This window comes from Parasteatoda tepidariorum, chromosome 6, assembly GCF_982258835.1.
Source record: "Parasteatoda tepidariorum strain Cologne lab strain chromosome 6, Ptep-v5.0, whole genome shotgun sequence".
In the NCBI taxonomy this organism is placed as follows: Eukaryota; Metazoa; Arthropoda; class Arachnida; order Araneae; family Theridiidae; genus Parasteatoda; species Parasteatoda tepidariorum.
In genome coordinates, this window is record NC_141760.1 from 6,629,921 (window position 1) to 6,654,645 (window position 24,725).

At 28.4% G+C, this 24,725-nt stretch overlaps 1 protein-coding gene across 4 annotated transcripts; it reads left to right on the forward strand.

Annotated features, from left to right (window-relative positions):
• Positions 1-327: 327 nt before the first annotated feature.
• LOC107452902 (membrane-bound acylglycerophosphatidylinositol O-acyltransferase MBOAT7) lies at positions 328-23,986 on the forward strand. 4 transcript variants are annotated; one of them, XM_043044690.3, is made up of 8 exons: positions 328-388; positions 3,602-3,832; positions 5,907-6,033; positions 9,522-9,672; positions 10,643-10,794; positions 12,875-13,083; positions 15,788-15,970; positions 22,272-23,986. In XM_043044690.3, exons 2-8 carry the CDS (start codon positions 3,621-3,623, stop codon positions 22,654-22,656), a joined length of 1,419 nt encoding a protein of 472 aa, XP_042900624.2. In that variant the 5' UTR covers positions 328-388; positions 3,602-3,620; the 3' UTR covers positions 22,657-23,986. The 4 variants fall into 4 exon arrangements, with proteins under 4 accessions (XP_042900624.2, XP_021002710.2, XP_021002712.1 ...); XM_021147051.4 differs by having other exon boundaries at positions 329-769; XM_021147053.4 differs by lacking the exon at positions 328-388 and adding an exon at positions 495-769 and having other exon boundaries at positions 3,602-3,735.
• Positions 23,987-24,725: the final 739 nt, after the last annotated feature.

Genomic DNA, 24,725 nt, shown 5'->3' on the forward strand with positions numbered 1-24,725 from the left:
CATCCTAACGTAATTTAATGCTAAAAATAAATTTAAAAAAATGGCGAGGAATGTTAGTTCTCAAATCTTACATTTTAACCATTTTTAAAAAAAAAAACAGAAATAAATAAAAAAATATTAAAAATAAATAAAAAATAAATAAATGAATATATGAATAAAGGAAAATAAAAAATAATTAAAATGAAAGCTATTTAAATTGCAGAAATAAAAATATTCAATAAACAAAAAAAACTTTCAAAAATAAATAAATAAATAATAAAAACTATTGATCTTGGCTCGGTTTTTCAATAAAACTAGTTCCACTGGCGCCATCTCTGAATGCTAAATCGCTTTAAATTATATAATGAGACTAGTGAAAAACGGGGGCAAGACTCTTTCAAGACATCAGGTGAGGAGACGTAATATTAACATTGCGCAATTCTCAAGTTACTCAAGTCCTTTTTGTTCTTTTCATAGTATCATTTTCATTTCACTTATCGATTATACATCATATCGATACCCGTGAAGGGCGTGTCTTAGTTGACGCGCATGGTCAGATATGTGACCAAAAAAAGAAAGAAAAAAATATATTTATAAATAGTAAACAAACATTGTTTGTGAATCATGGCCACTACTTATAATTACGTTTATTTACAATTTTTCTTCTTGTGAAAGGTCGAAAATCATTATCACAGGATGAAAATCATTAGGATGATCATTATGTAATGAGTAAAAAGAATGGGGAGTAGGTACTTCAAGAATATTGTTTAAGTCCATTGTTTTAGAGTAGGTAAGAAAATATATTTATTTTGTAAAGTTTTTTTTTGTTATTTATAATTTGTTTTGTTCGTTTGATTATGATTTTTATTGATATTTGAAAATTTACTTATTCTATAAATAAAATTACAAATGTCTATGTGTTCATACTTTCTTTTTTCAAGCATTAGTTACGTAACCTTATTAAATTGCTCATTAGCAAAGATTTCTTATCCGGTATGATAAATTTATTCTGCTATAGAAAATTATGTTTATGGTGTTTAGAAAATTATTTATAAAAAAAAAGAAAAAACCTGTTACGATTTTCTAGTAAGTTATTGGTTGTTTTTTATTTTCTTAAGTATTACATAATGAAATGAGTCTATGATTTCAGTATAAATAAATGAATAATAATAATTATACTGTTAATTATTATTTTCATAAACATTTTATGTGCATTGTATTCAATTTAACTGCTGTTCCTAAAATTTATGTGCATAATATATAATTTTAATGTATATTATTAAATATTGGATTAAACTGAGGGACTTCATTGAAATTTTGAACTTATACTTCAAGCGAAATTAATAAGTAAAAAAGATAATTTATTACATGAAATTATATGCAGATGAAGTGAAAAATTATAGATCTTTGATGTTTAAAAAAAAGTTATGCTATTTCATTTTTGAAATTAAATATGTGCCAATGTAAAATAATTTTTATTGTTGAGGTGTCTTTCCTAAAGAAATGAAATTTAAAATGTGTAAAAGCTCATCAAAACATCTTTTTACCTACATACTTCTAATCTACTTCAATAATTTTTAAAAAAATTTATTAAAACAAATAAGTTTGGTTGAATGTTGATTTAATTTAAAAGATTGATTTAAATTAAATCAGAAGATTGATTAAAGCAATGATTTAAATTACAAGATTGATAATAGACTGAAGGATGTGACAAAATAAATTTATGTGCTTCATAATTTGAAATAATACTCTAAAATTTGCAAGCTATAACATTTTCAAAATGACATTTAATGTATTTCTCCTCTGAGATCTCTAAATTATTTATGACCAGTGAAGAATATTTGAGTTATAATCATAATATGTTCATAATAAAATTGACTTAAGTTTAAAATAAAATTTTTTATTCTATATTCTGTAGATTTTTGCTACTATTTTAAAAGCATAATTTTCTTCAGTACAACATTTTCATAAACGTGTTTATTTATTCTACTTTTATATATATATATATATATATATATATATCTGTATGGAGATGCGAAATGAGAATATCAGGAGTCTGTCCAGACATTTTGTAAAAGGTCTTGTTTTTGTAAAATTGTGAAAAAATTACTCGTAATTTGTGAACTTAAAATAAGTGTTAAGTCACATTCTTTCAACCAGGGTCTTGTTTTGTGAATTTGTGCAAATAGGGTCCTGTTATTGCAAGAAACCTTTTCAAGGAGTTTTTAAATTGTGAATAGATACAAGATTGTGCTCAACACTGTAAAATTATAATGAAAAAAATTTATTTTCAAAAAGAAACAATTATTACTATACTACTAAATTAGAGATGCAACATACAAATATTTGGTATTTAGCCTATACTGCACAACACAGAATATTCATTTCGGATGAATAATGGAAACAAAATCACTCACATTTTTAATAATTTCAATTAAAATATTTTAAATAACACTAATTAGTAATGTGTTACACATTAAATAAACTTAACAATTAAATAAACAATTCTTAAATTTATAATAATTTTTTTAAAAAACTGATATAAGTTAATTTTTATTTGCATAATATTTTATCAATTAATTTTATGAATAATATATTACCTACTCAATTATATATTTACACAAAAATATCATTTAATATCAACAAGCATGTGCACACGATGTTTGTAGAAGTAGAAATCTTAGAATACTACATTTGGAATTTATAATTTTTTTGACTTCGAAGAGGTTAAGGTACATAATATAAATTAAATTAGATCAAACTTAGCTTTAGAATTAAAGCAGAAAAACATGATTAACAAAATATTAGAGTAATATATGTCGATTTACAGTAGATTTGAAAATATCTATTAATAGCTGAACACTCAGCATCAGTCAAAATTTCTAGCCCATTTACAATAATACGCAAATGTCTTTCAAGTGTCTCTTGTGAAGGGTCCGATTAAAAGATAAATTATTTTGTGAAGGGTCCATTAACGGAACCAAATTTCTTCTAAACAGACCCTTGAATATTTTCGTCATTAATATAAAAAGAATATTCTTGTGATGCTAATATTTAGAGAATTTTATTCTTTAATTGTAATCTATTAATAATATCTAAAAAACAAGCATGCAAATCATACTTGTATAAGAAGTTTAGTTAATTTATCCTTCTCAAAAAATTAACAAATTATATTTCGGTATACTCAATGTAGATAATTTGTAGTTTCTATTTCAAGAATTTTCTTTGAACTGTGACTCTGTTTATTGTTTAACTTTGACTGTTTATTTAGCTGTACAAACACTTTTGATTTTTTTTTCTCTTTTCTTTTCTTTTATTGCTCCCAAAACAAAACATTTCAAATTCATCAAGAATAAAAACTTAAAAACAATATATTGAGATCATCATTTATTACTTAATTGTGTTTAAAACAAAATTATTCTCTCAAAATTGTTGTTAATTGTTCAGTTGTATAAAAATTGTTCCTTGATGACAATATTGTAAAAGATATTCTTCAAAAGATTATCACCGTGAATTTTACATCTCTATAATAATCCTCTAAGTACAGTTTCTAAATGTTTACATTTTTAGCCTTTTTATTCAATTTGATAATCTATTATTAATATTTTCTTTTTTATCTCAGGAATTTTATAAGCCTGAAAATGACGACAGATGATTGGATTTACTTCTCCTGTTTATTATCATCAGTATCATTTGGTTATTATCTCCGTCAAATCAAAACTTTGCCATCAAAGCAGCTTCTGTGTACCATCATAGGTTTTATTCTTCTTTTCATTCTCTCAGGATTTCATATATTGCACCATGTGATACTTACTGTTGTTAATGCTTTGATTGTTCTATATGTAAATAAAAGGTAAGTTTGTTAGTATAGACTAGGGATATCTAAAATAATAACCGCTTGTATATAGATTGAAGGGAGAAGGAACATAAACTTTTTCTAAATGTTAGAGGGTACTTATGAAAATAACCATTCACCATATGGTGAGTCAACAAAGAAGAGTAGGGACTTAAATTAAGTAAAGAACTGGTCACTTTTTCCCATCGTTTATTTTATGATTCATTATTCTGTTTTTTAAATCATAATATTAATGATAATAGTACATCAATGCAGAAAGACTTTGGAAAACATTCATATGTCCAATGTTCCCATTAAAAATTTTCATTTTTCTGAATCAATCAGTTTGTGATGGAAAAATTCGTGTGAAGAAAGTTCTTTAACAATTCATATTTCAAAACTGTAATGTATACTTCCGAGCAATTGAAAAAACAGCCAAAGGGCTTCACGATTGATTCCGAGAAAAGTGACTTGACAACTTTTCTCCTTCTATTGCTAACATTATGAATGCTAAAATAGAATTTCAGGAAACTGAAAAAACAAAATTTAATTTTTATTTATTTATTTTTTTGCAATATGTAGCTTACCATATAAAGATTCTATGAAAATCTTAATTTTTAATTTTTTGTTGCTTACGACAATTTTTCAATTGCGAGGCAGTATACATTAAATGCATTTTACCTTCCCAATAAGTTCTTTAAAATCAGTGTGTTTAACTAAAATTTGTCTCACATCTATATTAGTATTTTTTTTTGATAAATTAACTTTTTATTTTATTATTCTTTCTTATGTGAATTTTTAAAAAAATATAATTTAATCCAAGCAAAAAAAGTTGCTATTAAATGAAAAGGACCTATTGATGTCAATTGTAAACTCATTAGGTTTGAGGAAAAAGTGGCTACTAAAATATTGTAAGTTTACTCGCTACTAGCTGAAAATTTAAATTTTCCAGTCTATTAGAGAGTCAATATCCTTTTTTAATCGAAAGAATTACACTAATTTCCTGTAGATGAATCATAGCCTATCAATAAAAAGAAATATTTGCTAATTTTTTTAGAATATTTTTTAATTTGGCAAGATTTTTCCACCTGAAAAAATTTTTAAAAAATCAATGAATGATTCTCAATTCGTGCAAATATTCATCAGCAGATAATGCTACATTGGAGTAATTTTTTAAGTATTAAAAAATTAGTTCACGGAAACTTTTCATTTTCACAAAACAATGGGCTTTTTCATATTCAATTCTCTTTACTGCTATCATCCTGATTCCTTTCATCTATGTCTGTTTAATTTATTTTCACAAAAAAAAATTTTAAATTGTTTTTTTTTTTTTTTTTTTCAAATTTAATTTCAAGTAAAAGTGTTTTGTAATATTTTTATTTAGTACATGGATGAGATAAAAATGGATAGATTATAATGAAATTTACCTCTTCTTTGTTACAAAAATCAGAAAAATTTGATAAAATAAGTTTTGAAAAGTTTGCGAAAATTTTTTTCTGAATGTTTATGGATAGTCTGAAATGAACGTTTAACTTTTATTAATATTTATTCGAGATTTTTATTTGTGTATTACAGTACAGAACCCGTTATCCGGAAATCAGAAAACCGGAAAACCAAAAAACCGGAACGAAATTCGATAAATTTTCTCGCCATTTTTAAAAAAAATTTTCCTTTTAAGATTTTAGGATTTTTCTTTCTTTTTTGAAAGATGTTTACCTTACCATCATTTTGGAAATAATCATTAGTGTATTACTTCATCGTTTTTTCTTCTTTTTAAGATTATTTCCAAAAAAAAAATTTTCTTTTTTAGTTGGGTTTAACAATAAAAAAACGGTTTTTTGTAGCGATTCAGAAAACCGGAAAAATCAGTTATCCGGAATAGCGATGGTCCCGATCGTTCCAGATAATCGGTTCCCTACTGTATTAGTTACTTCAAAGAGAAAAAATTTTCTAACTGAAAATAAAGCTGATAGCTTTTCAGAGTTTTTATTTTTTATAAATGTACAAATACAATATGTGAAAAGTTAATTAACATGATTAGGTGATACATTAATTATATGAATAGATGATAATTTTATAAAAATTATTTTAGATGTTGCCATATTGTAAGCTTCTTGTATTGTTTCTGTCATCTAATGCTCACTCGTACATTTCAATATGTTGGTATTCCACCAATTCCAGAACTGCCTAACACTGCCTTGATGATAATGGTCTTAAAAGTATGTATTTACTATCAATTGGAATATACTTTGTCAAATTATTAATGAGTTTTATTGGGTCTAGAGAAATGAAATTCTTAACAAATCCTTTCTATTCCTTATAATTTTACACAGCATTTATTTTTTTTCTGACACATATTATTTCTTTAAATTTATGAATTAACATTAATTGTTTCAATCTTATATTTTTTACTTTATATAGATCTTCAACTATATAATTTTACAATCCATGTTAAAAACAAATGCATATCTAGACTCAATTATAAGCACTTAAACTATCATTTTAGAAGAAATTAATTGTAGAATCCAGAAAGGAACCAAAGCTATTTTTCACATCAGCATCTGTTAAAAAAATTAATTGATCCTGAAAACAACTAAAAATTTACATAAGAATCATCCGTCTCATGGTGACATATGACTGTGAGACTTAGACAAAAAGATATAAATAATTTACTAATTTTTAACAAAAAATACTTAGAAAAGTTTATGGCCCAATGCATCTAACTAATAATTATTTTATTTTATAACTGTTATTCATCAGGCGATCCAATTTTGTGTTTATGACTACTAATGTTTAATTCCTTAGCCTTGTAATTTTGAACCCAATCCAGAAGACAAGGGAACTCCTGGTTCAAGTATTGGGAGAAATTTGCATTTGTGGGAGAACTTTTTCATGGAACTAACCGCATTTGCGTTACAAGAAGAGGAAAACCATGTAAACCTCCCTCGGTTAGCCTGATGGCAAGGGGACTCTAACCCATGATCCATCTACCACTGAGGATATTTTATGTCAGCACTGCGGTTGGTGCGAATCGGAATCGACCAGCCATTGCTGGGATTCAAACCAGGTTCGCCTTGTTGGAATGCAAACGTCCTATCCTCTGAGCCACCGTGTCTCAACTTATAGTTATTGGAGAATAAGAACTAATGATGAACTGGAAGCTCTTATCAAGCATTGAAACTTTGTAAAGTTCCTCAAAGCACAGAGGTTTTCATGGCTTGGTCACATTGGGAAATCGCCTAACTCAGGGCCGGATTATACCTTTCGTAGGCCCTAGGCACAGAGCCGGATTATACCTTTCGTAGGCCCTAGGCATAGCCGTTTTTGCCCCCCCCATTCCTCCCCTCTTTCCCCGCTAAAATTTTCTTGCATATTTTTTTTTTACATTTTTATTAATATGTGTTTTAATTTACGAATTTGTTTATCTAACTTTATCTGCAATACCGACATACTGCCGATATTGCAGTTAATATCGATAATACCATTTTTGGTGAAAATTTACTCTTCCGATTTAGAGGAAAACTTCGTAGATGAATTTTTACTATTTTCAAATTTGTATGAGCATAAATCTGCACAAGAAATGAAGGCTCAAATTAAAGATAAACTTGTGAATACTTTTCCTAACGTTCACATTGCATTAAGAATATATTTGTCGATTCTTGGATCAAATGCAGAAGGAGAAAGATCTTTCTCCAGATTAAAATTTATAAAAAATTATTTGCGTTCAACAATGAATCAAGATCGTTTGGCATCTCTCGCACTTATGTCTATTGAATACGACATTTTGCGTAGTTTGGAATTCGACAGCATAATACAAGATTTCGTTGAATCCAAAAAAGTAATATATTAGATCATAAGATTCTGCAAAATAATTTATTACCGAAAAAAATTATTTTTTTATTTGTATCTTCATAATTTTGTGCAAAATACACTTGTTGTTTTTAAAGCTAAATTATTTTGGTCAATAAATTTTTTTCTCCCAAGTTTTTCGTAGGCCCCTGAATTTCGTAGGCCCTAGGCACGTGCCTAGTGTGCCTATAGGATAATCCGGCCGTGGCCTAACTGTAAAGACCTTGCATTGGGAGCCCATGTGCAATAGGCAGACCAAAGAAAGGATGGATAGTTCATGTCTTGAATGATTTAAAAACTTCAATGATCTTCAATTGGAAGATTCTAGTCATGTCTGGAGAAATATTGTGCAGCAACCTAAGGCCCACCCTGGGCTGCAGTGTCAATAAAGAAGATGTTAAAAAAGAGTTTCAAAAACAAAATGTGTACACTATTAGGGTTTGCAAAATAATATTTAAGCAATAAAAAATCAACATCATTATCCAAATATATCATTCTCTAGTGAGTAAGGTGGAATGAAAAACATAAAAACTAGTTTGATGTCTAAGTGAAACTTGGAGGTGTTTTGAATGATAGCCTTTAACTCCTCTCTGTTTTCTTTCAGTGTTGCCTTCTTGAGTAATAACTTGTTAAATTGTGATAGTATTTTTTTTTCTCTGATTAAATATTTGTGATTAAATATTGTGATAATTTGTAATTCCTAATGTTTTTACTTCTTTATTTTTGATAAGGATTGTAAAAATACATATTAAAGGTGGTGATTATGGAACATCCTGATGATCTTGTGATCTTTTTTTTAAAAAAAAATTGCATCAATGGTTAATTTTATCATCTAAAATGTAAGATACTAAATAGAAGACTTAAGTGAAAAAAATGCATTTTTAAAATCAATTCAATCAATCGATTTTTCAGGTTGAAACATTTGTTTTTTTACTTATACTTTAAGCATGGAGGAATTTCTTCAAACCCATTAAAAAATGTTGCTTAATTCTTCAATGAGAAACTAGAATTTTTTTTGTATAAATCTGTAGAAATTATAAATTAATCTGAAAAAATAATTTTAAAAGAAATTATGAAAATTTATAAGGCATAAAAAAAATTTAAATGTATGTAATATGTAATAAAACGTACATTAAGTCGGGAATTCTTTTCCCCAATTTTTTAAAAACTTTTTATATTGTTATTTAAGTAGTTGTGTAGACTAATTTACGATGTTTTATTCCCTAGTTATTAATTTTATTTAATGTTCTGATCACATTTTCAAGTACCACTTAGGTTTTTTTGCCATAGAACCTTTTGTGTTGTTCTGAATAAATATAAAAAAAAGACTAAATTATTTTACAAATTTAAAATACTTTCAAGCATGTTCATGCATTTTTTATTGTTATGAAGATAAAATTGGTAAAAAGTCATTATAATTTATATAAATAATTTTAAATGACTTAAATTTTTTTTTATAGTGCTAAAATTTGCTTTTTGTAATTAAAAACCGAAATATGAATTTGTTAATCCAGAGTTTCACTTTATCATATTGTTAATGTAGTTATTATTCTGTAGTGGTATCAATTTTAATTGAATTTGAAGCTTCAGATTCTTTTTTGTTCATTAAATTGCATAATAACAGATGTGTATCTTTTTAACTTTTAAAACTAATCTTGAAAAAAAAAACACATATGCATTTTAAGCTTTTATTTATAATTGGTATTCAGTGAATGTTTTTTTTTTATCTTGCTAAAAAAGGTTTAAATTTTACAAAAACTTGTTTTTTTTTGTTTACAAAGATAACTGTTATAAATTTACTTTTGTATATGTAAGTTATTTATTAATTAATTTATATTTGTTTTTTAATGCTTTATAGATGGTAGGTTTGGCTTATGAAGTTAATATCCATCATTTAAATTTTTTATCATCTGATGCAGGGGATAAGATAAAAGAAGAATACACCCGAATAAAACCTACCTTTACTGATATTATTCAGTACTCTTTCTGCTATGCAGGCTTACTTGTTGGTATGTTATTATTTCTATTTTTAAAGCTACTCTGAATTAATATTAAAAACCTTAGACCAATTCACTCCTTTTTATTTCATTTTATCCAAAAATTTAATTTTATCGTGCTTTAAAACTCATATAGCATTGTTACTAATTGAGGGCTACAAACTTCTTCAATAAAAAATTTCAATTTTTATCATAACCAAGAATCAACTATATTTAAACAAGTTAAAAAAATTCAACTGTTTAATTTGAATTTAAAGGTAGAAAACATCTTGTGCCGTTAATTTGAGCATTTAATTTATGATAGATAACTTAATGGAACCAAATTAGGATTGATTTTTTTTTTATCTTCAATGGTGTTTCTAAAAAAATTTGCATGGTAGGCCATAGTCTCTTCAGTCAATCTCAAATGTGTAATGTTATTATCTAACAATTTTTCTATTAGTTATTTCCAATATTAATGCCGTCTAAGTTTTCATCCTGGCTTCTCATAAACTTTTTCGAACAGGCTTTCTTGCCTCCCTACGTGTTTCAATAGAACAGTTGTAATGAAAGCAACTTTCTGTAAAATTATGCCCAAGGGCTCAATGCTTTGAAGGTTAAAATTAAAAATGATGAAATCAAACTTTTCTAAGACGGTCAAACCAGGCATATTTTGCACTGACCCCCCCTTCGTACTTTACTTTCTCTAATGTTCTATGTACTTTCGCCAACCTTTTTTATATTTACTTACTTCTTGGCATTACAACCCATGAAGGATGTATGGCCAGCTCCAAACTTAACGATCCTTAGCCCTCTTATAATTTGTGAATTGCCATCCTTTTCTGTATCTCTCTACACTTCTCCTTCCTGCTATCTCCCCCCAAAAGAAATTTTTGCACTTCTGTTTTTGTATATTCTTGTCAAGTGGCCTAACAACAGTAGTCTTTTCAATGTTTATAATATATCCCTATTAATAAGCTAAGCTTTTTATTTTATTTCCTAGGACCGTATTATAGGTTCCGCACGTATGAAGATCTATTCAAGAAGCCATACAGCATGAATGTCTCACATTCCTCATTCTTAAAGAAAAGGATCATTGTTGTGCCATTGTATGCATGCCTCTATCTTCTTACAGATTACTTTTTTCCTCTTGAAGTGAGTATTTCTTAGTTTTTTTCAAAGCTGCATTTAAAAAATCATTGTTATACATATTATGAGTGTATTACATTTCATAATGTGCTTATTGCAGTATCGTTTATTACATTGTTAATTAGAAAGTGATGTGATTAAAAAGTATGATCTTTAGTGAAATTAGTTAAATTGTCACCATTTTCATGAGATTTTAAATCAAGCGATTATTATTAATATGCTTGTAATTGTGAACAGACATAGTTTATAAAAAATCGTTTAGGAAAGTATATAAATTTAAAGTATGCAAATTTCTAATAAGTGTTTCACTATTAAATCCTCAAATAGGAAGAGTACTTTAAATCTATATCATTTGTAAATACAATATGTTCTTGATATCTCGAAAACATCGTTATGTCAAAAAAAATTTCTTCTTGGCATTATATATCCACCTAACGTTAAATTAAATTCCCAAGTTGAGGAGTTCCTTCTCAAAATCTTCTTCCTAATCCCCGAAATTAGCAGGGCTAAACAATGTCCATGAAATTCATAACCCGCAGGAAGTCGGCCACCAAAAGTGGGTTTTGTAGAATGTCCCTCTCGTCCAGTCGAAGACAGTCCAGGATATGTTGGGGAGAGGCCTGCATGTTGTGGCACCTGGGGCAGTTTGGGAAAATTTTAACACTACCCACGAAAGAAAGAGACTTAAGGTGGCCGCTGGTAAGCGCTGTCTGATCCTTGCGGTTGCACCGAATGTTGAGTGCACCACCTGGACAGGTGCTCTGGTACCAGTGATGTTTTGGGGTACGAGCCCGGAAACATTGTCTTTTTTCTTTTTCGATGCCAGTTCCATGAAGGTGAGTGAGTTTGGAATCATCAAAGTTTCTTCTGTCCCCTCCTTAGCCAGAGTGTCGGCGATATCATTGCCCGGAACCCCAACAGGAGAAGGGATCCACTGGAGGTGGACTTCTCTCAGTCATAAGAGGATTTTAAGTTTGTGCAGGATTGAAGCTCCTGTTTTGTCTCTCACCTTCCTCCAATGCGATAAGTACTGTATGGAACTGAGACTGTCAGAGAGTAACCAGATATTATTGTGATCCTGCAGTGTTAGAAGAGAATCCAGGGCAGTTCTCAAAATCTTGTTATATCGAATCTTTTTTGTAATAGAAATTGCCTTTTTTTTTTGGAAAAATCACAATGTAAATTGTAAGCTTATTGTTAACCAATTCTTTTCTATATGATGCCTCATTGTTCGTGTCTTACTTTTAAAATAAAATTATCATTTCATAATTTTATTTAAAAATAAAATTATTATCAAAATAAAATTACAAATGTACCAGAGAAACGGTACATTTGTATTTAGACTTATAATCAACTATCATTGTATACATATTTAATAGTATTTATTCTTATGTTTAATGACTCTACTTTTTAGAGTAATGTTTTAGAATATATTTTTCTACTTAAAACTTACTTAGTTCTGAATTTGTTATCTCAAAAAATCTCTTTCGAATTTGCCCCCCCGTCCTTTCAGCTTTGAGATATTGAGAGTATACTCTAATACATTTTTTTAAAAACTGTTTCCTTTTTATTTTTAATCACATTGTTTTGCAACTTTTAACTCATCCCAAATTTTAATTTTACTTAAATTGAATATATTTTTATCATATGAAATTGAGTGGATCAGGATTGTTTATATCTGCTTGCATGCTTATAGGTTTTTACGATACTTCCCCCTCTATAATTTTTTTTAAGAAAGATTATTTAAAAAACATCTGTGTAAACTTTTTTTTCATAAAATGTTTTTGTAATTATTTATTATCTAATTACAGTAGTTATTTTAATTCATACACTTAAATCAAAATGTTGAGCATATATCAATCGTTATATTGATCTGTTAATACTAATTAATATTTCAGGTATTTATTGTTGAAGTGTTAGACTTGGTACTGTTAACTTAATACACTTTCAGGGCAAACTAAAAACATTATGTGTGCAATGATTTTCTAATTAAAACAGTATTTTCATTTATTTATTCACTTATTTATATGTTTATCACACTAGAATGTATATTTTACTAACTATTTTATTAATTTATTTTGTAAAGTTTGCTTCGTCCCAAGAGATCTGGACACTGCCATTTATGCACAGAATTTTTTACGTGTGGCCATGGTTTTTTAGCTTTCGTATGAGAATTTATGTGGCATTTGTGCTTGGTGAATGTATCTGCATAAATCTGGGACTGGGTGCTTATCCCGAGAAAAGCAACACTCAACCGGGTGCTGGACCGACTAACCTCAATGCTCTTCAAGAGATGTAAGCAAATTTTCTTAAATTGAAAAAATAATGGTGAAAATTAACAATATTGGTTTCAATTAAACAATTTTAGATCTGGAATAAACTGTTCTTAAAATATAACCAAAAAAATAAATAATAGTATTAGAAGCAGAATTTCCATGTGCAAAGAATTTAAAGTGTCGCAAAAGAAAGCTCACTATAACTTTAATGTAAAATGAATTCTTTCTATCATATAAACTGCAGAAAGGAACCCCGATGGACCAGAAAAATAGAGAGCCTGTTTATTTTCCTAATAATTTTTGTTTATAAGTCCATGTTTTAATGAGATTTTTCTCTATTTCTTAAATCTTGTGATATTGGTGTCAGTCAAAATATATTAATAATTATGAATAAATAGGATTAAATAATACTATGTATGTATGTCACATCTAAAATGATGGCTAAGTAGAATTAAGGTATCTTAAAACTAAACTTAAAAAGAATTATATTTTAATGGTATTTGCCCTTTTTAATAGATGAGAGCATTCAATAATCTCTTTTGCATAATAAAAAAGCACTTCAAGTATAAATTATTGATAATTAGTTTAAAAAAATTTAATCTTTATTTATAAAATGAATCCATACTGTGCAGTAAGATGTTTTTATACAACCAAAATATCATTCATTTTAATAAATGTTTAGAGAACATCTTCATCCAGTCTTATGGTTACTTATTAAGGTGTCAATCCTCACAAGGAAGTCTGGATATTATGGATCACGTGACACGAAAGAAATAACTATATATGATGCAAGTGGGAAAAGTGCACACTTCTCTTTTGAAAATGAATCTGTAGAAGTCACCAGGAGCTTCTGCTCCATACACACTTGTAAATAGCAGTTTAATTTCTGTAGTCTTTTTCTCTTAATAAATGTTTAGTAAGAATTATTTATAAAGTGGATATACACTAAATTCCGATGTCATAGAAATTATGATCTTAAAAGGATAAATTCGAATCAGTGACTGCAAATATAATGAGATAAACTTGGCATTAAAGCGTAACATGTATCTATAAGTAGAGACAGATAAGAAACCAAGTATGCTTAAGATTTGCTATGTTGCTTTTGAAGAAGTGGTTAATGCGGATTTTTCGCTAACAGGGATCCAGAAGTTTCCGGAGATGGAAGGTTCAGACCTTTAAAAAAATCATTGATCACAGAAGTTTCCGGAAATCAAATTTTCAAAGATGGAACTTAAAAACACAGTTTATTTAATTTGTTTGTAAGGGAGAGCCAGATACTTTATAAGCTTATTATATTCATGATTAACATTCATTTTTTATCAGTAAATAGTTATTATGATCATAAACTCAAGAAAGAAAGCCATATTTGTAAATTTTACTTTATTTTGTAAAAATTACTTCTCCAGGTCATCATAGGTATGTGTAAATGATATAGGTATATGTAAAATTTTAAATATATTTTAAGTAAACAAAGAAATATTGAGAAAAAAGAAGAAAAACCTTGTTTAAATTTTTTTCTAATTTAAACTTTTTTTTTTAACTCAAGAAATTTTCCGGAATTTTGACTTGGGCTCACAATTACCCCTGCAGTAGGCAACCAGTAAACACCCAAACAAAAAGGCTTGGATGCTTGTCATACGTACTTGCGATTCAGTAATACTACTCTCGAGTAAAATACTGAAATCAAATTACTTTTGATTCGTGATCACAAATAAGATATAGCCACGATTGGCTGTATCTCAAATGTTCTTATTACTGAATAAACAATTTTTATATTTTTTTATGCAAAAACTGCTGAAAGAATAGCACAATTCAGATTTTTGTTTTCTAATAGTTATTATGTTAAAGATTTTTTTTCTTCAGGAATCTATTTATTATGAAATTCAAAAATCAATTTTTCTCTTTTAGAAATATTTAGGTATGCCTAACCCTCAAATTTGATTGGGACATCCCCCAAATTGAAACAAATCTTTCCTCATTTCAGCAAACGACAAAAATTAAAAACAAATTTTTATTTGTTTATATATAACTTTGTTATATATGAATTGAATTTTTTAAATTTATTACTATTATTATTATTTTTTTTTGTATTGCTATGACATTCATATAAATATTTGTTGCTTGAATTTTCCTATATTTAAAAACATGTTTTATGAAAAATAGAGAAATTATAAGCATATGTAATATTTACTTTATTTATTTTAATAATAACTTCTTCAATATTTTTATTTGATGTGCTTTAATAAAACTAAATTCACTTAGAAAGAGCTGCCGTTCTACAAAAATCAAACTGTTATGTTATTTGTTAACTATAATGATGCCTGTAACAGTACTTAAATACTAAGTATGTAAAAAACACAAACATCTTTAATGATGGCGATAGACGAAGCGAGCTTTGATATGTGAACTTGGAGTTTACTTACTAGGTGTTGCCAAAACACAATAAGGAATAATGATGTTCCAGATGTCACATATCTGCCTTTTAAAAAAGTGCTAATTTACAAACATTATTAAAAAAAATCAGTAAAAAGTAAGAGTCATAATTTCATAACGAAAGGCATATAAAAGAGTCACTTGTTCAATCTATCGCTAAATAGTTGAGGCTATTAATTTCCAGCATGTTCTCCTGCCTTTAAGAAATGCTCATTAATTCTATTGTTGATAAATTATTGTTTTTTATATTTTTTCTAATGAAATTAAATTGTGAGGTTTGTGTTTTACAGCGATAATGATTCTAAAGCCCTGGCGACAGCAACATATAATTTTGAATCAATTAGATGCATGAATGAGCTTGCTAGTGAATTCAGACCCACTATGAGGGAGGGTATCAGATATTGGAATATGACTGTTCAATATTGGCTTGCAATTTATATTTACAGAAAAACTGCAGCTCCAAAACCTGTGAAGTAAGTAACATTTATTTTAATGCAATCTTTAATATTTTTATAAACTCAGATTGTTGTTATTTGGATTACTAAATATATTAGGGCATGTTTTATTTATTTAATATTATCATTAGTTTCCTTTTTTTTAAAAGTCATTTTATGAGAAAATATGACTGTTAGAAGCATTTATACAAAGTGGCATCCTTGCCTACTCTTTAAACTCAAGATTTTGTATTCTTAAGTATGTAAGGAGTAGACAAAATTAAATTGGTTGTGATACATATACGAATGTAACGCATATTGGGCTCTTTTGCCAAATATTCGGCTGGATGTTCCTCATAATATTCGGTTGGTCTTAATATCCGTCATTTTTTTTTGGAAAAGGTTTTTTCTTACAGAATTTGAATAGATTTAAAAAATAATAATCCAAAATTGTATTTTTTACATACATTATTAGAAATATTTTTTACACATATTTGTTACTTTCTGAAACTTGCAAATTTGGGTTCTGAATGACTAGAAAAGCGGAATTTGAAGAATTGAAACTAGATTACTTTATACTGAACCATGAGTTTTGTATTGCTGATTTTTTAAAATTATATTCAGGCAAATCAATTTTGTCGTTTTTTTAACACTTTTTGTTCTTTTATTGTTACTTTTTTCCTGTACAGATAACTGGTAATGTAGAAAATTTGGATTTTCAATGTTAAAGTTCTTTTTTAAGAACGAAGAACATTTTTTTCCCTCTTTCTCTTGTTTTTCTATTAAATTTGTTTATTTTCTTTTTGTTTATAATCAGGGATGAGATTCTTCCGCAGATTCGCGGATTTCCGCTTTTTTTTCAGATTTTTCCATTTTTCCCGCTAATTTCCGCTGAAATTTTTTTTTGCCCATGTTAAAATGTTTTATGAGGAATTTAATTTTCCGCGGAGGGAAATTGTTGAAGTCCCTTTTCCTCCCTCTGAAGTTTCTCTAAAAATCATTTCCTTGGGATAAAACTGGTTGACCTTTACACAGGGATGAGATTTTTTTTGTCTCTCGAATTTCAGCCTTTTTATCAAAAACTCCGATTCTCTAAAAGTTTCGTTTTTTTAAATAAGTACAGTAGACGCCGCTTAATGTGATCACATCGGGACGAACATGATTTGATAACAATAACCGATTGATTACAATAAACAAAAAAAAAAATTAAGCAAAAAAATGATTTTTTTACATACGTATTAAAATAAAAATTATTTTAAATTAGGAGTTGTTGCTGTAAGACTCTAAAGTATTTAATAGAAATTAATGTACACTAAAGAAAAAGAATTAGTATACTCACATATTTAATGATAAACTGCAGAAAACAATACAAAATACAAAAGGTTAATTATTAACTGAAAAAGAAATCATCAATTGTCGATTGTTTAGCATTCTTTCGAAGCAAGTCATTTACGAATCGCTCATAATCATAATGTTTATGAAAGTGTTCCGCGTCGGCTTTGTTTTGCACACCTAGCCGTAAGACTCGAAGTGCCTCCCTCATCTGAGCAGGCGTCGGAATTTTGTCCTCGATAGCACTTTCAGGTTCATCATCGGCATCAGAATCTTGTGACGAAGCTGGATCTTTGACACATACGGCTTCGCAAATGTCCTCATCAGTTAACGAAGTAGAAGTCTCAACCTTCTCGTCGATCTCCATCCATGCTTCAAAATCCTCAGCATTGATATCGGGCGGGGGATTGAAAACGTCTTCCATTTCTTTCATTACAGCAGCATTGTTGTCCTCTGGTTGACAAAATCTTCCATGACTAAAACAATTTCGAATTGTTTTTTCCGAGACATTATTCCATGACATTGTTAACAAATGTATGGCATCCAAAACATTTGTTTTTTGGTTAGAGCGTTCGCATTAAGATCTTCAGCGTCTTGGTCTTCCATATTTTCTAAGATCCTTGAACGCATTTCCTTTCTGTAATATGCCTTCAAGGTGCGGATAATTCCCTGGTCACACGGTTGAATTAAAGAAGTGGTGTTTGGTGGTAAGAACACGATATTTATCTTTTTTAATGAAACAGTTACATCATGCGCAGTGCAGTTGTCTATGAGCAGGAGTATGTTCCGTTTTAGTCGCTTGTCCCATTTCAACAGCCATTCGTTAAAGATGGTGGTAGTCATCCACGCCGATTTGTTGGCAAAATAATCGACGGGCAGATTTTTCACACCTTTGAAACAGCGGGGCTTCTTACTTTTTCCAATCACTAAAAGTTTTTCTTTAGTGCCGGTCATACTAGCGCAACATAGCACAGTTAGGCGTTCCTTGGAGGTTTTACACCCTTGCGTACTTTCCTTCTGAAACATGTAGGTGTGTTCAGGCAACGCCCGAAAATATAGGCCAGTTTCATCTGCGTTATATACATCTTCATGTGAATATACGGCAATAAGTTTAGGCCATTCTTCTTTAATCCACTGATCTGCGGCTACATTATCGGCATCTTTTTGTTCACCATGTGTCCTTTGGAAGAGTATGTTCTGCCTCTTTTTCCAGCGGTGGAACCATCCTTCTGTGGCTACGAAGTTTCCTTTACCCAATTTTGCAGCTAAATCTTCAGCTTTTTGGGGCAAAATTGGACCATTAACACGAGCGTCCCTCTCACGAACGTTTGTGAACCAGAGTTTTAATGCAGATTCAACCTCTTTGTCTTTTCCATCTCGATTTCTTTTACAATTCAGATTTTCGTTCAAAGTGCACTTTTTTTCGATATCTTCACGATTTTTTAAAATTTTGCACAAAAGCGACTGCGAAACTTTCAATTGAACAGCAGCATTCCTTTGGCTTATTTTTGGCAATTTATCGTAACGATTTAAAATGTCAACCTTTTCTTTCACAGTAAGATCTCTCCGTTTCCTTTCCATTATAAAAAACAAATCAGGTTACAAACCGTATGAACTATGGTAAAGTGAAAATGTATGCTGATCTTCTACATGCGTCTTTTAAGCACTTAGATGAGGCAGTTTCACTACCCCCCCCCCAATTTTATTGTTTGACCAATAGCGACTGGCTAAGCGACCTGCCAAGGTCAAGTGGCATACCCCAAACAATGTTCTCTTTTGAAGGTCACCCCTTACCCCCTTCCCATAGTGGCTGGGACATATCATCTGTCACTTGTTTAGTTCTTCTAAAAAGAGGCTCGTGACAAACATTGACTCGTTAGTGGCAGGTCTTCTTTTCTCTTTATTTAGGATTTCCGGGAATTTGAAATCACACAGTGCTACGGAATTTTACAATGCTTTACCGAAAATGGCAAAATACCCCCCCCCCCTCATAATAACACGTGTTTAAAAGATAATATACGAGCCCCGTTTGCACTTTTGGTAAGTTTCAGGAAACACTTCACAAAACACAAAAAAAAGTTTTCCTTCTTGTTTTCAGGAAAATAAAATTTACCTCTAAACTGATAACAATAAACGAACATTTGATTACAATAAACGAGGATTTTTCAATGTATTTTGATCTAAGCGGACGGGACTAAGCGATTTTGATAACATTAAACGTTTGATGACATTAACCGTGATCACATTAAGCGGCGTCTACTGTATCCCGTTTTTTTTAAATTCAGTTATTGAAGTAAAATAATTATATTTATTTACGATTTTCAAAGATAAACAGAAAATTCAATCTACGCCCTAGCTGCTAACCCTTCCGCATTTTTACTTATTTTAGCTATTTTCTCCGATTTCACACACAGAAAATAAGATTTTCCGTATTTTTTATCCGTCGGCTGGATAGCTCGTATTTTCGTAATTCAGATCTCGATATTTATTCACGCGATTTTAATATCAATCATCGATTTTCGTATTTACCTGATTTAAAAGTTGCACATTGCGATTCTTATTTACGCTATTTAAATATCGTATATTATGATTCTTATTTACGACATTTAAAAATCCAATATCGTGTTTTGTATTTATGCATTTTTAAAATCTCGATTTTATTATCAAATCTCGATTTTCGTATTTACCTGATTTAAAAGTTGAACGTTGCGATTCTTATTCAGGCGATTTAAATATTGTACAGTGCGATTCTTACTTACGAGATTTAAAAAATCAATATCGCGATTTGTATTTACGAGCTTTTAAAGCCCTATGTAGCAATTCGTATTCACGTGAGCTTAAAATCCAATATCGTGATTCGTTTTTGTGGTTGTAATATCGCGCGATTTAAAAATTATGCATCGTGATCAAAAAATTAAAAAATCATGATTTGTATTTTCGCATTTTTTAAATTCGATGTAGAGTTTCATATTTACGTGATTTAAAAGTCTCATATCGGGATTTATATTCACATGGTTTACAAGTTTAAAAATCGCATTTTTGTCAAATTTTTGTTTATATATATATTTTTTTTTCTTCTTTCTTTTTTTTGTTTTTCGGATTTCCTCTTTTTTACTTTCTGACTACTCTCATCCCTGTATAATGACACAGCATTTTTTCAAGAGTATTTCTAATAAAAGTCATTATTATCACTTTTTTATATATGAAATAGTTTGAGATTTTTAGCATTAAATTTTTAGTTTAAAAACTAAGAACGATTTTTGTTTTTATCCGACCTCTTTTTTTTTTTTTAACATTTGCTTTTATTGACGTTTTTATTATGATGTGGCAAGTGAGATGCTTTCTATCAAATTTTTTTTTTTTTTTTCTCATCACTTTTTCTTGACAAAACAGTAATTGGAAAACAGATGTTCAGCTTTAAATTTTCTAAGATTGGTTTTTATTTTTTCTGTTTCGCTTTATATATAATCTTGTTTTTATATGCAGTTTTATGATAACACACCCTTTTTAAAAGCATTTCTGATTGACTATATTTTTTTAACTCTTTCTGAATATTTTTTTTTCCGAAAAGTATTTTTAGCATTAAAGTTTCTTTTTAAGAACTAAGAGGGTTTTTTGTATTTCTCTTTCTTTTTTTTCAATTTTACAACTTCAATTTTTTTTAAAAAAAATTTTATGTAATTATTAGTCAATATTCTTATTTATCTTAAATATTTTTATAGTTTTTTACATCATAGTTTTCTATTAAAGTTTTGTTTCCCTTTTGCCCCATGCCAATAATATAGATAAGTTTTGATTCATTTTCAATAATGACTAAAATTATTTATGTATTAAAAATTATATTTATTAATGATTTTTTTGCTATTCAGCAGTTTTTTTATTTTTTTGGCAGCCGGAATTCGGCTAAATCCTTATTTGTTATAATACAATCCTTATTTGTTACATATGGTATGTATACATAATTTATAGATTTTTTGTTCACAAAATGTTTCTTGAACTGTACAAAGTTTTACTTTGATTTTTTATTTCAAATGAAAAATGTTTTATTTTTAATTTTGCTCTAGATTAACTTAATCTTAGATTCTCATTCTTGGTGTTTCTGATATAGAAATAACTCAAAGCTAAACAGAGAAAAGCATTTTTAAGTTGTTGACTTATAATTAAAGATTTTTGCTTTGCATTAAAAAAAATTTAGTTTGACAATGAGTCATTTGATTGCAAAAATTTATAAAAATATTCAAATCACTGTTTTAATTGATTTTATTGCTTATTTAACCTGATTCATTTTTTCTTTGGATCAATCTCATTCTTTGTTTCTGATCTGTGGTCAAAATTTGATGAAATATAAACAACTTTATATTATTAATAGACAAGAAAGGATATTGCATTATCACATAGAAATATGCATAATATTCTTGCACTCTTTGGGTTTAAAAAGATGCTCTTTCAATTTTCTTTTCAAAGTGTACAATATATTTATCTATAATACTTTTCTTTTTATTCTCCCTTCTGGTGAAATATTTGCCTTTATTTTGTTAAAATATGAGACACTCAAATTCTTTTTGATTATGTTAAAAAAAATTTATATGTTGGTCCAACATTTTTCACTTCTTTTTAAAAGTTACATAAATTGCTTTATTTTTAACACTAATTTGTCCATTGGATGTCTCAAAATATATGACCTATAGTATAAGTACAATGGATTTGTAAATTATTTTATTTATTTTTTTTTTTTGGAAATAAATAAAGAAAATAATTTTTATTTATTAAGTGATTAATTGGAAAAAAAATTCTTCATACATTTCTTCCCATTTTATTATAAAATGTTCCTGTGGATGTTAGTAATTTTTGTTTCTATTTCATTACTTGTGTTTTATTACTTCAATTAAATATGTTTTAGCTTATAAAGGATTTTCAATTAAAATATGCATTTTAGAAAATTTTTCTATTTATTCTTATTTCAAATCTGTTAAGATTATATAATGATATGCTTTTTTTTTATTTTTAGAATGCTTGTGACAATGTTTGTAAGTGCCATTTGGCATGGCGTTCACCCAGGCTATTATTTGTCGCTTCTGGGCACTCCGCTGCTACTGATATCTGAAATTGAGGTGGAAAAAGCTTTCCGTAAGAATGCATCTGCGACGAGTCAAAAAATTTATGATTTCATTTGGTACTTCATAAAAATGCAGTGCATATCATATATGGGTGTTGCATTTATTCTTTTAGACATTGGAGTTATCCTTCATTACTGGAGCTCTATTTATTATACGGGACATTTTTTAATATTGTTTTTATTTGTTATTGCTTTTGTAAAAAATAGATTTTTAAAAAAAGTTGTTAAGAAAGATAAAAAAATAATACCAGAGCTAAAAGAGTCAAAGTCATTATAAGCTATATTTTCAAGAAAAAGTCACCCATAACTAACGCGCTTTTATAGGATATTAAAAACATTTTTTAGCTAACTATGTACCTGATTTTTACCTTTTTATACCAGTTATTTACCAATTCAGCATTAGCCTCTTTTTAAATAATGAACTTAAGGTGGCAGACTTTCAAAGAATAAGTTAACGTTTTTCTCTATTCTTTTTCTTAGACTATTACAAGACTAGACCCATTCATCACCTTTAAGTCTGGTTTATGGATAGGAAAATGTGCAGTAATGGCGCTTTTGAACCAGATTATGTGAGTGGACAAGGTCCAGTCACAACGCTGTATTGGTCAAACTGTCGAGATTATAAATGTAGAAATCCCTGTGGCAGAATTTTTCGGGCTTTTTGCGACAAACCTCTCTAGCACTAATATCTTTCTACAAGATACTTTTTAAAATAATCGTTACTAATTTAAAGTGACAAAAACGTTGTGTTTAGAAAAAAATGAATATTCTTTTTGGTTAAATAAATTGTACATATATTTTTTTTAATAGAATATTTAGTTTTTTTAAATATAATTTTGAAAGGGAAAAACGCACTAATTATTTCCTTTTTGCATTTTGTAAATCATCATCTCAGTAAAAAAAAAATACTAAAAATCGTCAAATCCATTGCAGTAACTACCAAATCTCGGGAATCAGACTCTTTAAAAAGAGGTTACTCAAATGTGTGTTTCGTTTTTAAATTTGGTTGTTGTAAATAGACAACGTATGAAAAATATCGGATTTTAAAAACCAAGTGAAAATCAATGTCAATAACTGTTAAAAATACAATCAAAACACTATGGATTTACGATATTGGCGTAAAGTGTGATTTGCATCAGAAAATGATTATTTAAATGCGAGATTACAAGCAGGAATCATATCAACTGAGAAATAACCATAATTTTAAAAACCCCGTGTAAATCGGTAGCCCCAGCAATAACTGCCGAAAAAAATTTGAAACCTTCATAATCGAAAAGTAAATTATCAAATAAGCGATGATGAGTTAACCATTTGTGTGTAATAAAATTGTTTAAAAAAACATAGAGGATGTTTTTTTTAATGTGGAAATCCGTAGACGAGTAGATTTTTAAATGTGGAAAGCTGTCGAAAGAACGATAGAAACACTGTGTGGATCAATGATATCGGTGCAAATCGGGCATGTTTAAGAATGATTTCTTGATTCCAAGATTCGAACTTTGTGTGCCGTAATAATATCGGCATTATTAAAAAAATATCACAATAGTATCCGAGCGATGAAAAAAACACAGATTTTTTTTCAAAAATAATTACATAAAAAAAAGTAAAAATTGGTAGCAATAATTGTCGGGGGGGGATGAGCAAAACACTACATATGTTATTTCTCATATGAGAATATAAAAATAATAAATAAGAAGATAATAAAAATCGCGAGAATTTCTTTCCACTCTGATGCGCGAGAAAGGCATCTTTTGAATGTAATTCTGCAGAAAATAAAAAATTTCTAAAGTTTTCGCAAAAAAGAAAACCAAAATTTTTTACTTCCCAAAAGAAAAATCTTTCTGCAAGAACTCAGCAACATTCTGCGACAACGTGATTCAGCCACGGGGGTAGAAATATATTTTATATATATACATATATATTTTTTTTTCCGACAGGGAAATTATTTACCAATCCATAGCGGCCAACATTTCAAAGTAAAAATTTTGCAAATTTTGATACTAACACTACAAAACTAATTGTACAAGAAAATTTTCCCATGAAATATTGATTTTTTTAAGAATATAATTTTAATATAAAATTGAGGTATAAGTAACCTTTATACATTTTTAGTTGGTTACTCATTATTAAATGAAAGCTTTTCCCCTTTACCTCTCATTTTTTGGAAGTTAAAATTCTGTTTTTAAAAAAAAAACTCAAAATGAATAGTTATATCTAAAATATAATTTTTTAAAACTAATAGCTCTTGCAAAAATTATAAATGTTTAAACAGCTTACTTGTTATAACTATATTAATAATAAATTTTTATATAAGATTTACATTTAACATAATTTATTTCTTTTTTAAAA

Bases quoted from the DNA above. Each gene is read 5' to 3' on its own strand.
- LOC107452902 (XM_043044690.3), top strand. From the start codon at position 3,621: ATGACGACAGATGATTGGATTTACTTCTCCTGTTTATTATCATCAGTA. The intron at 9,673-10,642 runs GTATGTTATTAT...TTTATTTCCTAG, and splicing joins CTATGCAGGCTTACTTGTTG to GACCGTATTATAGGTTCCGC. The intron at 13,084-15,787 runs GTAAGCAAATTT...TGTGTTTTACAG, and splicing joins CTCAATGCTCTTCAAGAGAT to CGATAATGATTCTAAAGCCC.